This window comes from Natrix helvetica (assembly GCF_964273705.1).
Source record: "Natrix helvetica genome assembly, chromosome: 12".
NCBI lineage: Eukaryota > Metazoa > Chordata > Lepidosauria > Squamata > Natricidae > Natrix > Natrix helvetica.
The window spans coordinates 2,442,005-2,456,085 of NC_138556.1; the positions used below are offsets into that span (position 1 = coordinate 2,442,005).

The 14,081-nt window shown below is 45.4% G+C and overlaps 1 protein-coding gene across 2 annotated transcripts in view; it reads right to left on the reverse strand.

The window, feature by feature from the left end:
- Positions 1-241: 241 nt before the first annotated feature.
- MAP2K5 (mitogen-activated protein kinase kinase 5) overlaps positions 242-14,081 on the reverse strand; it is a 163,987-nt gene continuing 150,147 nt past the window's right edge. For both annotated transcript variants that reach the window (XM_081965224.1, XM_081965225.1), the window contains exon 22: positions 242-735. In XM_081965224.1, the coding sequence (XP_081821350.1) occupies positions 628-735 (108 nt within the window). In that variant the 3' untranslated portion in view covers positions 242-627. The remainder of the gene's footprint in view (positions 736-14,081) is intronic.

Below are 14,081 nucleotides of genomic sequence, written 5' to 3' on the forward strand. Positions count from 1 at the left end.
GAATTCCCCTAAGAATGAGCTTTAGACCAACCCCAAGGAATTGTTCTATCGCTCAAGGTAATAGCATCATCATCAACAAATGAAAGCCCAGCCCAACTTTCCCTCCTGTTCATCTTCTGCTAGAATCTACGGATATCCTTAGTGTCCACCTCGTCCTATGTAAGAAGTGAGTATGGGGGATATAGTGCAAGCACACCCTTGTCTGTTCCAAAAATAAATCTAGCACACACCCTTTGGCAGATACTGCTTACACTTTTTTATTCTTTCATCTTGATCCATTTTCTTTCACTGGTCCATCATCTAACATTCAGTTTCAAATCCCAATCCAAAGTAGGCGCCTGACTTGAGTCCACAGGGCCTCCATTTTCTGCTCCTGTCCTTATGTTTAGCTAGCAAAGACCCCAAAGCGTATAAAATACTTGGAGGCCAACATATATACATTCGGTTTATAAAATATATGCTCCTATTGTCTTAAGGATGCAGGCGGCCGTGAGAGCCGGAGGGGGGCAAAGGACGTCCGCTGAATTTCTTGGAGAAAAAGACTGGCAGGCTCAACTCTGAACTGCCTTTGCCATGAAGCTCTTTGGAGGCTGCTGTCCCGTGGGAGGGAGCGCATCTCTCTTCCTCTCACTGCGATCCCTGTTGCTGCAGACGCCTCTCCTCCAGGGTCCGGCATACCCACATGGAGACCACTTCGGCGTTGCCATCATTGTACTGCACAATAAAGAGGTGGCCCTAAAAGAAGAAAAAGTGGGTTCAGTTTAAGAGGGTCAAAGATCTGAGGAGTGAAGGACGTGCAAGATTCTTCTCATCCTGCAAAAGACTTTTGCAAGAAATCCCAACTGCGTGAACAGTAAACACTAAAAAGAGCTCCCTCTTTTATCACTGAAATATATAGCTCATGTATATACTACTAATCTCTCACTGTGTTTTTTAAGCTGAAAAATAAACAGTGTATTTTTCTTTTGAGGGCTCAATTTGAGCAGGCCGCTACATGCTGGGAAGTGAAAAGGGATTTTCAAGCAGCTGAAGAGAAGAGAAAACAGTTTTCCCACGTGCTGGAAACATTCTCTTGCTTGTGTTAATTCTGATATGTTTCAAAGGCCAGACAAAATGTGGGCTCTGCAGTTACACAATGACAGAAGGTGGGACCCATGGGGAAGTCCCCCTTTTCTCTCTTGAGTCCAGGATCACCCACGAAGGCAACAGGAGAGAAGACGGTGTCTGGCCTTCAACTGCCAGAACCCCGCAGTCATGCTGGCTGAGGAATTCTAGGAGTTGAATTCCACACATCTTCAAGTTACTCAGGATGAGAAACATTGTTCTAGGAGTGCCGAAAAGATTGTGCGGAAATGTCGCGTGGGCTTGCGCTCGTCGGAGCCGTACTCTGGGAAAGCCAAAACTTTCAGGTTCTAGCGACAATCAGCTGGCTGGTGCGCATGCGCAGACCGGTTTTTGGCACTGCCACATGCGCGAAGGACAGCTGATCATCACATGTGCATGTGGAAGACAAAGGCCGCAGGTGACATGGCTTTGCATGCCAATTTGGGCATGCGTGCCACAGGTTCGCCATCAGAGTTCTAGGATTCTGAACTACCAAGGTTGAAAAGCAAAGAAGAGGAAGAGAGATCTGAAAGCCCTTACAGACGCTACCAGCTTCTGTGTTTCTGTTGGGCCACGTGAGGCTGGCACATAACGCATGATGCCCTATGCGCAGAAGGCTCTGCCACAGGACTGCTCTCTGAGGGGCCTTCATGCTCTTAGATTTGGGATGAATGGGAGGACAGAAGGGGGAGCTGTGAAATAATTTTGAAAATGTGCAACTTTGTTTTAGAGTTCAGAGTGACTTGTTTTACTTACCTCCAAAATAAGTAACTTCCTTCAAAACGAAGGACTTAATAACATGGCCCCAAAGTCTTGGGGGACCAAAGGTGACAGTGTGGGGAGCAAAGGACTGGTTGGGCTGAAGGGTGTGGCATGGAAGAAGCAGAGAGGCACAGATGGCGTGGGGAGAGGGAGAGAGGAAAATGCTGGTAAGAAGAAGCTTTGAGATGTAATCACATTAGGAAGATGGGGATTTACTTAATCTCCTTTGGACTCCAGGGGAGGAGTAATGTGCCTCCTCCACTAGGGATAGAGAGAGCTTTGGACATGCAAGTGATGCCACAACGGGGATGTTGCTCTTTAGGCAAGGGCCTTCTTCCTATGTCACTTTGCATTTATGAATGCAATGCCTCCAACCCCCCTGGATGGTGTATAGCTTAGAATTTAGAATAAGCGTTCAGATTATTCTATGCACCCCTGCTTAACTTCAAATCCTTCCTCCTTCTGATGAATAGCGTTGGGTTCTCTTTCCTGCCTTGTCTTTTCCTCTAAGTAATTTTTTTCCTCAACCTTTAAGATGTGAGGACTTCAAGTCCCAGAGTTCTCCAGGCAGCGTGGCTGGCGAAGGAATTCTGGGAGTTGACATCCACACACCTGAAAAGTTGCCAAGGTTGAGGAACTCGGACCCAAGGTGGTTTTGTGCAAGAAGAAGCCAAAGAATCCAACAACCATTCTACCTTCAGGAAAAGGTAAAATGCAGGCTGGGGAAATTCTGAGAGTTGAACTATACACATCTTAAAGTTGCCAAGGTTGAAAAACTCTGCCCTCCATTCTTACAAAAGGAGGAAGGGAAAGAATGGGTATACTTTTAGTTTTCAGTGTTATTTAATTGCCTAACGTGGTATTTGTTGGGACCCAAGCCAGACCCCCGTGCCCTCCCCTCCCCAACTCCGGCCATGTCCTTCTGCTCAAATCCCATGCTTAATTCTACAGGACCCAGATCCCTTGCAGTAATCACTCTTCAGCAAATGCCACAAGGTTAAATTCGCTTAACTGTTTGTAAAACTCATGGAGATCCCTGGAGGAACAGAAAAGATGTCCTCATTCACAATTAAGGCTGGAATTACCTGTCTTGCCTTTTAAATAAGCAGCTACAAACCCAACAAAAGTCACTGAACAAATCAAGAGGTTGCAGACAAGGGAGCAGGTTCACAGAGCTAGTAAGATCAGCTACTAGGCAGATTCTGCTGGTTTCCAGCATGAATCTCTTTTTTTCCGAGAAAAATGGGCCAAGTCATTTCTTGCCCCCACCAGCAATCTGGACAGTTCTGCCAAAACTCCAGTCCTCCGAAGACAGTCGAGGCCAAACCTGGAAGTGGCCTTCCTGAGTGCCCAATGGCTGGCAAGAGTTTTGGGACAACATGTTGAAAGAAAAATAAATATTCTCCACTACATAAGGCAGAATAATAGGGCTGGAAGGGACCTCATTAAATTTATATTTACTGACAAAGAAATAAAGGGAGACTAGTGTAGATCTATTTCAAGCTACTTGGCTCTCATCAGCTAGCCATGTCCTTCTGGGATTCGAACTTGGGCTGCTTGCATATTAGGTAGATGTATTAACCTCTAAGCCACAGGTTCTCCTCGCTTTGTCAGCTGTACCAAGGGAGAGATTACTGTATTTTTTGCTCCATAAGACACATTTCTTTTCCTCAAAAAGTGGGTGGAAGTGTCTGTGTCTTGTCTTACGGAGCAAATATGGGCGACAGGCAGCAGCAGTGGCAGTGATTCCTGGTGCCTGGAACAACTGATTGGTGGTATTCTGGGTGGCCGATCCAACCGCCAATCAGTTGCTTGGTGGCGAAGGCTCCAGTGTTCCCCGGTGGAGGCAGAAGACACGGAGGAGGCAGATGACCAGGCTGTTTGCTGCAAGGATGCTAGCCAGATGAATGCTGGGAGGCAGAGGCAGATTTTTTTTCTTGTTTTCCTCCTCTAAATCTAGGTGCGTCTTACGGTCAGGAGAGTCTTATGGAGTGAAAAATATGGTAAGTGTTTTTTCTATCAGGGCAACCTGGTCTACCCAAATATGGAAAGGAGAGGAGGATACTGCTCCCTTTTCATGAAGGCTCCTGGATTGGACCTGAAAGGCGAAAGGGAAACAGTATGTGCCTTCCCATATTTGGGTAGACCAGGTTGTCCTGATAGAAAAAACACTCCCACGATAGTGCACCCACAACTTGTACCCACAACTCCAGGAGGCAAGCGGTTCCACACATTAATCGTTTTCACCGTTTGGAAATTCTTCCTTATTTCCAAGTTGGATCTGCCTCCGAGGAGCTTCCGCCCATTGCTTCTTGTCCTACCTTTAGATGCTTTGGAGAAAAGGCCCATCTTTTTTTCCTCTGGGACAGCCCCTCTCTCTAGAGTGGGTCTGACCCTACAAGTGGCTGCTACTGACATCATTGGACCTTGATGCAGAACATTTCCTTGGAATGGAGACTTCTGAAAACTAACCAGCCATGTCATTCTGGAGAACTTTGGCATTAACTCAACGTCTTGGTTGCATTACGTGATTTTGATGGATCTTGATTTCAACTTCAATGTTTGATTGTCATCCTTTGTAACCACTGTGACATGCCAAGAGTCATGAGATGTGGTGGGTGGCAACCTAAGAAACATGTATGAAAAGCCTAGCAGCCGCTGCCAAAGAATGGCTGGGAGGGAAAAGTCCCCTGCAGGATGATTCCACTTGCTAAGCTGTCCAGCCCTGGGAGATGCAAGGGCAAGGTCTCTTCTGCCCCCCCCCCCCAAAAGAGGGCAGCTTGAGGAAAAGAAAAAAAGGAAGCAGCAGCAGCAACAGAAGAGAAAGCTGCCCTTGATCACCCTTGTCTCAATGCTTCCCCTCCTTAGGGGGGAGGGATTTTCCTGGGACAGGAAGAAGCGGAGAGCTGGAGGGGCTGAGGCTGGAGGGCACCAGAACAAGCCAGCCACACTGGAAATGGAGCTGGCAGTTCATGCAGGTATAATGAAGTTCCAGGCAGTTAGAAAGAGACAGACCCCATTTGTTAACCCGACATTCTCATTTCTAAAGAACGAGGAAACAAATAGAACACAATAAGCATGGAAGGAAGTAATGGAAAACGAGAGAGAGAGGGAGAGGGAGAGGAAGGAAAGAGAATGAGAGTCCTTCTGCGCTTCACCAGCTTCCATGGGAGGGGGCGATGGAGGCCCTTTATTCCTGAGTAATATTGCTCCAGATCTAAAAAGTCCACAATTCTTAAATATCCCAGTAGAGACTCCCTTCATTTTATCAAGTAATGGTGCAGAAATGTAAATGCGCAGAAGCCTGAAATGCGTTTTCTCTAGCGGTGAACGCTCCTCCAGGTAAGAGACGGTGAGGGATCTGGTCCCTCTGCTTCTGGAACCGGGGCAGAAGGATCCCCCAAGGATCTCACCTGAAAGAAGGGAGGGGCCAACAGTTAATCCGATGCCTCCCAACTGTGGCAACGTCCGGATGTTCAACTCCCAGAATTCCTAAATCCAGCAAGGCTGTTCCTAAGAATCGTGTGAACTGACGGCCATCAAGGTCAGAGGAACATCTTGGCTCACGATCCATTCGGCCCCTCTTGGCTTATAACCTGATTCTCTGGGCTCGCCCCCAACTTGACATCCCTGTACCTGTGTCTGACCAAGGCCGGTACTCTTAGTTCTTCTCCTGGGTTTCAGCCATCAGTGGACAAGCTACCTTGGCCTCCAGTCCTGGGCTCTTTCTTGCCTCTTTAATTCAAGGTTCTTTTGGGCAGTATTGGCCGGTGGCCAACACTCTTTATTGAGAAGAGGCTGCTCCTCCTCAATTACAGGACTGCAAGAGTTGCGAGGCAGAATATGAAGGAAGAAAATATGGTCCTGTCAAGGCAACCTTCCTACAAGGAGGAAGGACTCTGTTTTTGGTACCAATGCAGCTCAAAACAATTGTGACAGATCTGCCAAGGGAATGAACGTGCCTGGCACAAAGCTCCAGGACTGACAGCAGGAGCCGAGCATCCATCAGAATTAGGCTAATGCGGGCAGTCCTCGACTTACAGCCAGAATTGACCCCCAACATTTCTCTTGCTAAGCAAGACAGTAAGTTTTGCCCCATTTTACAACTTATCATGCCACAGTTACTAAGTGAACGAATGCAGTTGTTGAGTTAGTAATAGCGTCGCTGAGTGCATCCGGCTTCCCCCATTGGCTTTGCTTGTCAGGAGGTCGCAAAAGGGGATTGCGTGACCCCAGGAACGCTGCAACCGTCATAGATATGAATCAGTTGCCCAGCATCTGAATTTTGATCATGTGACCATGGAGAGGCGACAATGGTTGTAATTGCGAAAAGAAAAATGGTCTTCAGTCACTTTTTTCAGTGTTGTTATAACTTTGAATGGTCCCTAAATGAAACGTTGTAAGTCGAGGACTACCTGTCAGGCCTGCAGCCATATTTCTCTTGGATCTTTGGCCTGCCACACTTTCTATTATTCTACTATGCCTTTTTCTATTGTGGGAAAATGGGAGGGGGGATTGTACGGAGTTAGATGCGAAGTAGCCATAGCAAAATTCTTTCTAGAAAGCCAAGGTCATCCTTTGTCTTCGCATCTCTGCACCTGAGCGGAACTGGATGGGTGGAACTGCCAGCATGGCAATGGGAGGTTGGACCATGTGATGGACTTGTGGGGGGTGGGGACAAGATCTTGAACTTTCAACTGGGTGGGAAAACCGGGAAGCTTTCAGATGCAGGTTTTCCTAGATGTCCCAACATGGCTCCCTCAATAAATTGGAACTTTGAGTAATATTTTGCCTTGGACTCTGATTTAATTTTGGATGCTATTTGGAACCATAACACTACTTCTATTAGGTACAAGACAATGGTTAAAAATGGAGAAACACATTTACTTCTCTGTATTTTTAAAGAAACACATCTTAACTTTCCTCACCTTCTACTAGTTCCTTGCTTAATCAACCTACTATATACCATTTTCCCCGTTAAGGAGTCTCTGTTGGTCGAGTAGGATCTTAATCCTACATGGCCCACCCTTATCAAGAAGCAATAAAAACCATTATTCTCTGCTTGCTCTTAAAGATGAAGATGTGCTAATTTCCCCAGCATTTTGCTGTGAGATTCTCTTGGGCTCAAGGGCTGCAGAAAGGAATGGCTCAAGCATCTCCTTCAAGCTCTGGGGAAAGTCCATTCTTTCGGGGCAAAAGATTCGGCCTCGGCCAGGTCAGGTCACAGGCCTGGAGATGCTCGTGGGTGAGTGTCAGCCAGCCTAATTTTCTTTGCCAACTCTGAAAATGAGATAAACAATGACAAAACAGGCATTTTAAATGAACTTGTCACATCTCATTTTCTTGAGAAAGGCTGCCTCTTTAGAGCCACCAATTCTGTGTAGGGCGATTAACTCTTTCCAAGACCTTTAGAGAGGAGGAGGTGGCCAAAGAGCATTTAGTTTTGTTCAGCACTTGTGCCTGGCACCTTCCCAATTCCCCTCCTTCTTGGATTATCCTTAATCCAGATGTTAAAGACTTTCTTCAACTGTCCTGTTAGTAAACGCAGCAAAAGAAACTCCTGGGACATTTTTTTTACCAAGAGTATATAACTACTGTACTGATAATCCCACAAGAGGCACAGAAGTAGCAAAGCCAGTTCTAAAGTTTTTACGCGAAAACCAGCATAAGTATAATCCCCCCTTTTCCACTGGACCTCCCTGGGGTTTGTTGTCCAACCGATCAATTGTATTCATTTTGTTTTGGGAACGATCTGAGCCATGAACCCCATCCCCCCAAAGCAATGTGTACTTTCTTGCTCTGCTTCTGAAGGAACTGAATGAAGAATGGTTGCGGGAACTGGGCATGGCTAGTCTGGAGAAAAGAGGGACCACGGGTGACATGAGAGCAGTACTGCAATATTTTAGAGCAGGGGTGTCCAAACTTGGGAACTTTAAGACTTGTGGACTTCAACTCCCATGCTGGCTGGGGAATTCTGGGAGTTGAAGTCCACAAGTCTTAAAGTTCCCAAGTTTGGACACCCGTTTTAGAGGCTGCCACAAAGAAAAGGGGATCAACCTATTCTCCAAAACACCTGAAGACAAGAAACAACGGATGGAAATTAATCAAGGAGAGAAGCAACCTGGAATTAAGGAGAAACTTCATAACAGTGAAGATAATTAACCTGTGGAACAGCTTGCCACCAGAAGTTGTGGGTGCTCCATCATTGGAGGTTTTTAAGAAGAGACTGGACAGCCACTTGTTTCACACTATATAGTGTCTCCTGCTTGAGCAGGGGGTTGGACTAGAAGACCTCCAAGGACCTTGGCATTGTCAGTCATATTGGTCAGTTCGTCAAACATTTCTATTCCAAAACTTTCTTTTGTTAGAGCTGGTGGAAGGACTTTATCTAAGAAGGTTGCAGCTGCTCATTTTATTCAAATTTAGTATTTATCGTACTTTTCGGAGTATAAGACGCACCCCCCCCCCAAAAGAAGGTGGAAATGTCGGTGCGTCTTATACACCGAATGCAGCCATTTTTGGCCTCCCAAATCCCACCCACGAGCGCCCCAGTTTTGCTAAAAACAGGCCCATTTTTTGCAAAAACAGGGCCTTCAGAGGGTTTGGGAGGCGTGCAGAGTGTTTCTGGGTCCAGGGAGGACAAAACTATTTTTTTTTTCTTGTTTTCTTCTTCAAAACCTTGCTGCGTCTTATACTTCTTAATAGTCCAAAAAAACACATTACATCAGAATTTCAAATCTGCAGGATCGGGGTATTTGGGAAGAGATTTGATGGGCTATTTTTCCATCATTTTTTTTTTTAGAAGACTGTGCCTGGGTGGGGTACAGAATGCAACATCCTTGCACAGAGATATTGGGAGTGAGTGAGCACTCATTTTTAAAAATGTTTTCTAGGGGAAGGGAAAAGATCAAGAAGAAAAATTAACTTTCGTCAAGATTTTCATGAGGCTCTTTGGCTGCTAAGGCAGCTGTCCCCCCCCCCCCCCCAAAAAAAAAAAGGGGAGGCAAAGTGGTTCATTGCACAGGCCAGCATGTTCCGTCATGCTTTATTGTAATCTTGTGTGTGTGTTAAATGCATTAAGTCAGGAGTGTCCAAACTTGGGAACTTTAAGACTTGTGGACTTCAACTTTCAGAATTCCCCAGCCAGCCATGCTGGCTGGGGAATTCTGGGAGTTGAAGTCCACAAGTCTTAAAGTTCTCAAGTTTGGACACCCCTGCATTAAGTCACGAAACTTAAGGAATCTAAAATTTGGCTTCCTCTTTAAAGAGTTGAGAGCTCAGGTGAGGAAAAATATTCTCAAAGCTCTTTCAGGCTTCTATATCACAACAAGCCTTTTTTTTGAGGCTTGGCAGCATCTTTTTAGACTCTAGCAAAGCATTCTGGATCCCACCAATGTCCATCCATCAAAGGCCCAATCCGGAGTCCCTCCACGCTCCTGCTGTTGACAAGGATTTTGCAGGAAGGATTTCCTATGCCGCACAATGGTAAGCAAAAGTGAAAAGCTGACTTTATCTCTGCACCAAAACCACAGAGGTAATTTGCCTTTCCTTTCGATACAAGTCTGAGGAAACATCTGGATCAGAAACAATGAAATAAGATGGAAATTCCCAACTGTTGCAACCGGAAGCTAAGTTGCTGGAAGGGCGGTGGTGCCCTCCGATGGCACTTCAAGTACAGTTTATTAGGGTGTGATATTAAAAGGGTTTTTTATTGCATGATATAATGCAACGAGACGGTGGGCCTCTGCAAGAAAGATCTTATATACTCAGAAGCGTAATGAACCCAGAGCCTGTCAAACATTATCCTGTACATTAACCTATCGTTAATGGCACATTAGGGCTGGGGGCGTCGCACGCTTGCTGGCCAGGACTTGAGTCAGGACAGCATAAAGAGAAAGGGGGGGAAACCCACCGTGCCTTAGCCAGCAGAGAAATTAGTATTTCTTCAGGCTACACCGTTCGATTTGTAAAACAAGAGCCTGGCAGCTGAGCACAACTCTTGAATCCTTCTGTACAAAACAGAAAACAGCAATTCTGTAGGAATTCTTTCCTTAAAAATACTCTGCTTTGGTATGGAAGCTCTTCATTGAATAGAAGGCGATACTGGCTGGATCCACGCAAAAAGTGGCTTGTTTTACCAAGATCTATTGACTAAGCCACTAAAACAAGCTTAATCATACGCAAAATAAAAATATTAAAAAAATTGGGCTGGGTTCACAACACATTCAACCAAACCAACCACGTTTACTTGGGTATTTTGGCTGTAAATAATAATAATTCACAAGAAGCTGTATCAATAATTATAATTAAGTGATCACAATAGTAATATTATTTGCAATGAGGTGTAATGTTTGCTAAATAGCAATAATAAGATAACAAACCACATTACAGCTTATTGCAGAAATGAACTCTTAGGCTTCTTGATGCCGGCCTTAGACAGGCCAGAAGCTTTGGGGGGTCAGGCCTGACATGCCGTCCTGTCCTCTTCTCCTCAAACTCTCAAAAGATTTGCCAAATTGTTGGTTTTCTTTTTTATTTTAGGGTTAGCAGAGATCACCACTGGCTGAGTTCCATGTTCCGGAAGAGAATTTGGGCTCCATATTTGATGCATGGAAAGGTTAAGTAGACTGGTCCTCTCCAAGCGTCCTCTTCTGCACCCCCAGATGACTGCTCAAAGCTTCCCCACAGGCCCTGCTGTTTCTTTCTCTTCATTTCAGGTTGTTTGTTTGTTTACTTATTTTATAATAAATAAAATATTTATTTTTCAAATTTCTTTTATAATCAAATTGTGTCTCTTGTATTACGTATGTGTGTGTGTGTGTGTGTGCGTGCACGCGCCCGTGTGTCTGCTTATACATTGCAGATGACACTAAGCTGGCAGGAATAGCTAACAACCTAAATGATAGGCTCCATATCCAGATGCATCTTGACAGAATTGAACCCTGGGCCCTATCTAACAAAATGAAATTCAATGTAGAGAAAAGTTAAGATTTTACACTTAGTCAAGAAAAACCGAAAGGACACATAGACTGGGTAAAGCCAGGCTTAATAGCAGTAGCGACGATCTTGGATCTTGGCATCTTAGGGGACAATCAATTACAGTAAGTATGAGCCAACAGTGTGCTGCAGCAGCCAAAAAAGCCAATGCAATCCTAATTTGCATCAACAGAGGGATTCAATCAAGATCAAGTGAGGTACTAATGCCACTCTATAAAGCCTTAGTAAGACCCCACCTAGAGTTCTGCATCCAGTTTGGGTCGCCCTGCCATAAAAAAGATGTGGAGACTCTAGAAAGAGTGCAGAGAAGAGCAACCAGGATGATGAGGGGACTGGAGGCTAAAACATACGTTGAACGGTGGCAGGAACTGGGCATGGCTTGTCTAGGGAAGAGAAGGACCAGGGGAGACAGGAGAGCAGTCTTATAAATATTTGAGGGGCTGCCACAGAGAGGAGGGGGTCAAGCTATTTTCCAAGGCACCCAAAGGCCAGACAAGGAATAACGGGCAGAGACTGAACACGGAGAGATTCTTTGAAAACATATACATAGATCTGTATATAGACAATATATCCTCTCTCTCTCTCTCATACCCATCAGCTACTCTCACTTGGTCGGCCCATCTGTCCAGCTGGTCATATCAATGAAGCCTGGAGGTGCTGCGTTATTTTGTCCCCCAAGAGCTGGTTGTTACTAGCCAGATATTGTCTCTCCTATTCCTCTAATTGGGCTATAAAGGAAGTAGGAAAGGCTCTGCCTCATCCAGGTGTCGCCTTCAGAACGTGCTGAAATTAAATTCTTCAATGGATCCAGTATTGCTGTCTGGCCTGTTGGAAAGATTTTATTGTGCTTCACAAGAGGCGAGAAGCTCTTACTGCATAAAGAATGAGAGGTGGGAACAAGGAGCCAATGAAGGGGCCTTTTATTTGGCCACCTGAGTTGGAACACCAGCCTGCAGCCCCCTGCCCAAGCCCCTCCACCAGCCACGTGCTTTCAGCAGTAAAAACACAACCCCAGCAAGGAGCCAAATTGAAGCTGACTTTTTTCCATTGCTATTTTCCAATGGAGAAATTGGCCTCTCGCATGGTTCGGTGCCCTATTCCAGGCTGTAATTAAAATGCTCATTAGCGGGCGTGAGAGACAATAGATCTGGATCATGCTGTAAGCTCCGGAGTTGCCATTTTAAAAATTTCTCCTCCAAAATTGTCAGAAACATTAATCATCCCTGCACTTCAAATGTTCCGATATTCACCTGGCTACACTATTAAAATAAAACTTGCTGCCCCAGGGAAATCCTACTTATTCTTAATTGTTTTGAGACTTTGATGGGCTTTTAATCTAAGATTAATTTATGCAATTTTAAATAACTCTTCTTATGATTAATAAGCTTGAAAATTAAAAGGAGTCTAAAGCAATTATAATGAGCATTTGGTCATAACCTCATTAGAAGAAGGAGAGAGGGATGCAGCCCAGGAACCATTACAAGATTACAATTTAAGGTTACTTCCAGATAAGTCAAATAAGCGTTACAATTTGCCAAGGCAGATTAGATGGAATCAGGGTCTACCTGGACCACCACAACAGCCCTGGTACAGGGCCAGGGCAAGAGTAAGTATTTTACTCATCGCCTGGGTTGCTGGCAATGGAGGTAGAGATCAACACTGTTCAGAGTTGCAAAAATGTTTGCGTGAATCAGTTCGTAACCGACCCCCATACTCCAAACTCTGGAGAGTCAAGTGCCTCATTCATTGGCAGAGCGGGGAGGAAATAAAACATGAAATGCTAGAAGATTTCGGAAGATCTACTAGTCCTTTTCAAAGGTGGTATTCAGCCGGTTCAGACCAGTTGTCAGGCCTGCAAGTCATGTTTTATTTTGGACCTCAGGCCTGCCACACTTTCTATTATTCTACTATGCATTTTCTATTGTTGGAAAATGGGAGGGGGGATTGTATGGAGTTAGATGCTGTGTAGCCATAACAAAATTCCTTTCTAGAAAGCCAAGGTCATCCTTTGTCTTTGCATCTCTGCACCTGACTGGAACTGGATGGGTGAAAGCTGCCAGCATGGCAGTGGGAGGCTGGACCATGGGATGGACTTGTGGGGGTGGGGGTAAAGATCTTGAACTTTCAACTGGGTGGGGAAAACCGGGAAGCTTTCAGATGCGGGTTTTCCCAGATGTCCCAACATGGCTCTCTTAATAAATTGGAACTTTAAGCAATACTTTGCCTTGGACTCTGATTTACTTTTGGATGCCATTTGGAACCCTGAACCAGTAGTGGAAATTGTGGGTGGGCCTGCCCACCTGCCCCGGTTCTATGCCGTCCTATTTAGGCACATTTTCAAGGTGGGCCGCATGCACAGAAGGGGCACGTGCAAGCAAAGCGTGTGCATGTAAGCCTGGGCGCATGTGTGGAAAGGGTGTCTGCGCCTATGAAGCAGGCGCGCGTGGGACGAACCGGTGGTAACAAAATGTGAAACCCACCACTGGTCCTTTCATCAACTGAAGGGTCAAGGCATAAAAATATGGATTTCTTGAGCTGGAAGGAGGAAAGATTTAAGTCTTGGATACTATTATGCTTAATGCAAAAACCAAATTAAAGCATCTCTAGTTTCTGTTTCAAATACATTCAAGCCAAAGGCAGCCCACCTGTATATTCTAACATTCAATTACATCTGCCTTTCTGTAATTTAGGGAGGGCGTGGTGGCTCAGTGGTTAAGACACTGAACTTGTCAGCTGGAAAGCTGGCAGCCCGGGTTCGACCCCCGAGTTCCATGTGATGGGGTGAGCTCCTGTTCTCGCCCCAGCTCCTGCCAGCCCAGCAGTTCGATACCAGGCAAATGCAAGTAGATAAATAGGTGCCACTTCAGTGGGAAGATAACAGTGCTCTGTGATGTCACGCTGGCCACATGACCAGGGAAATGTCTTTGGACAGTGCTGGCTCAATGACCTTGAAATGAAGATGGGCACCACCACGCCCCAGAGTCGGCAATGACTAGCGGAGTAAAATCCACGTGGGCTCCTTTACCTGTACCTGTTCTATAATTTAAATCTTTCATTCTATGTCCAGCATTCTGTGGGTGCAAGAGCAGCCATTCCTGAGCTTCTATGGAATATCCTTTCAGATAGTTCAAGAGGCCTATTGTATCTTTCCCCAGATCTCTTTTCTTTGAGCTCCTTCAGTGTCTGTCCACAACTGTTCTAATTCCCTGGTCATCTGT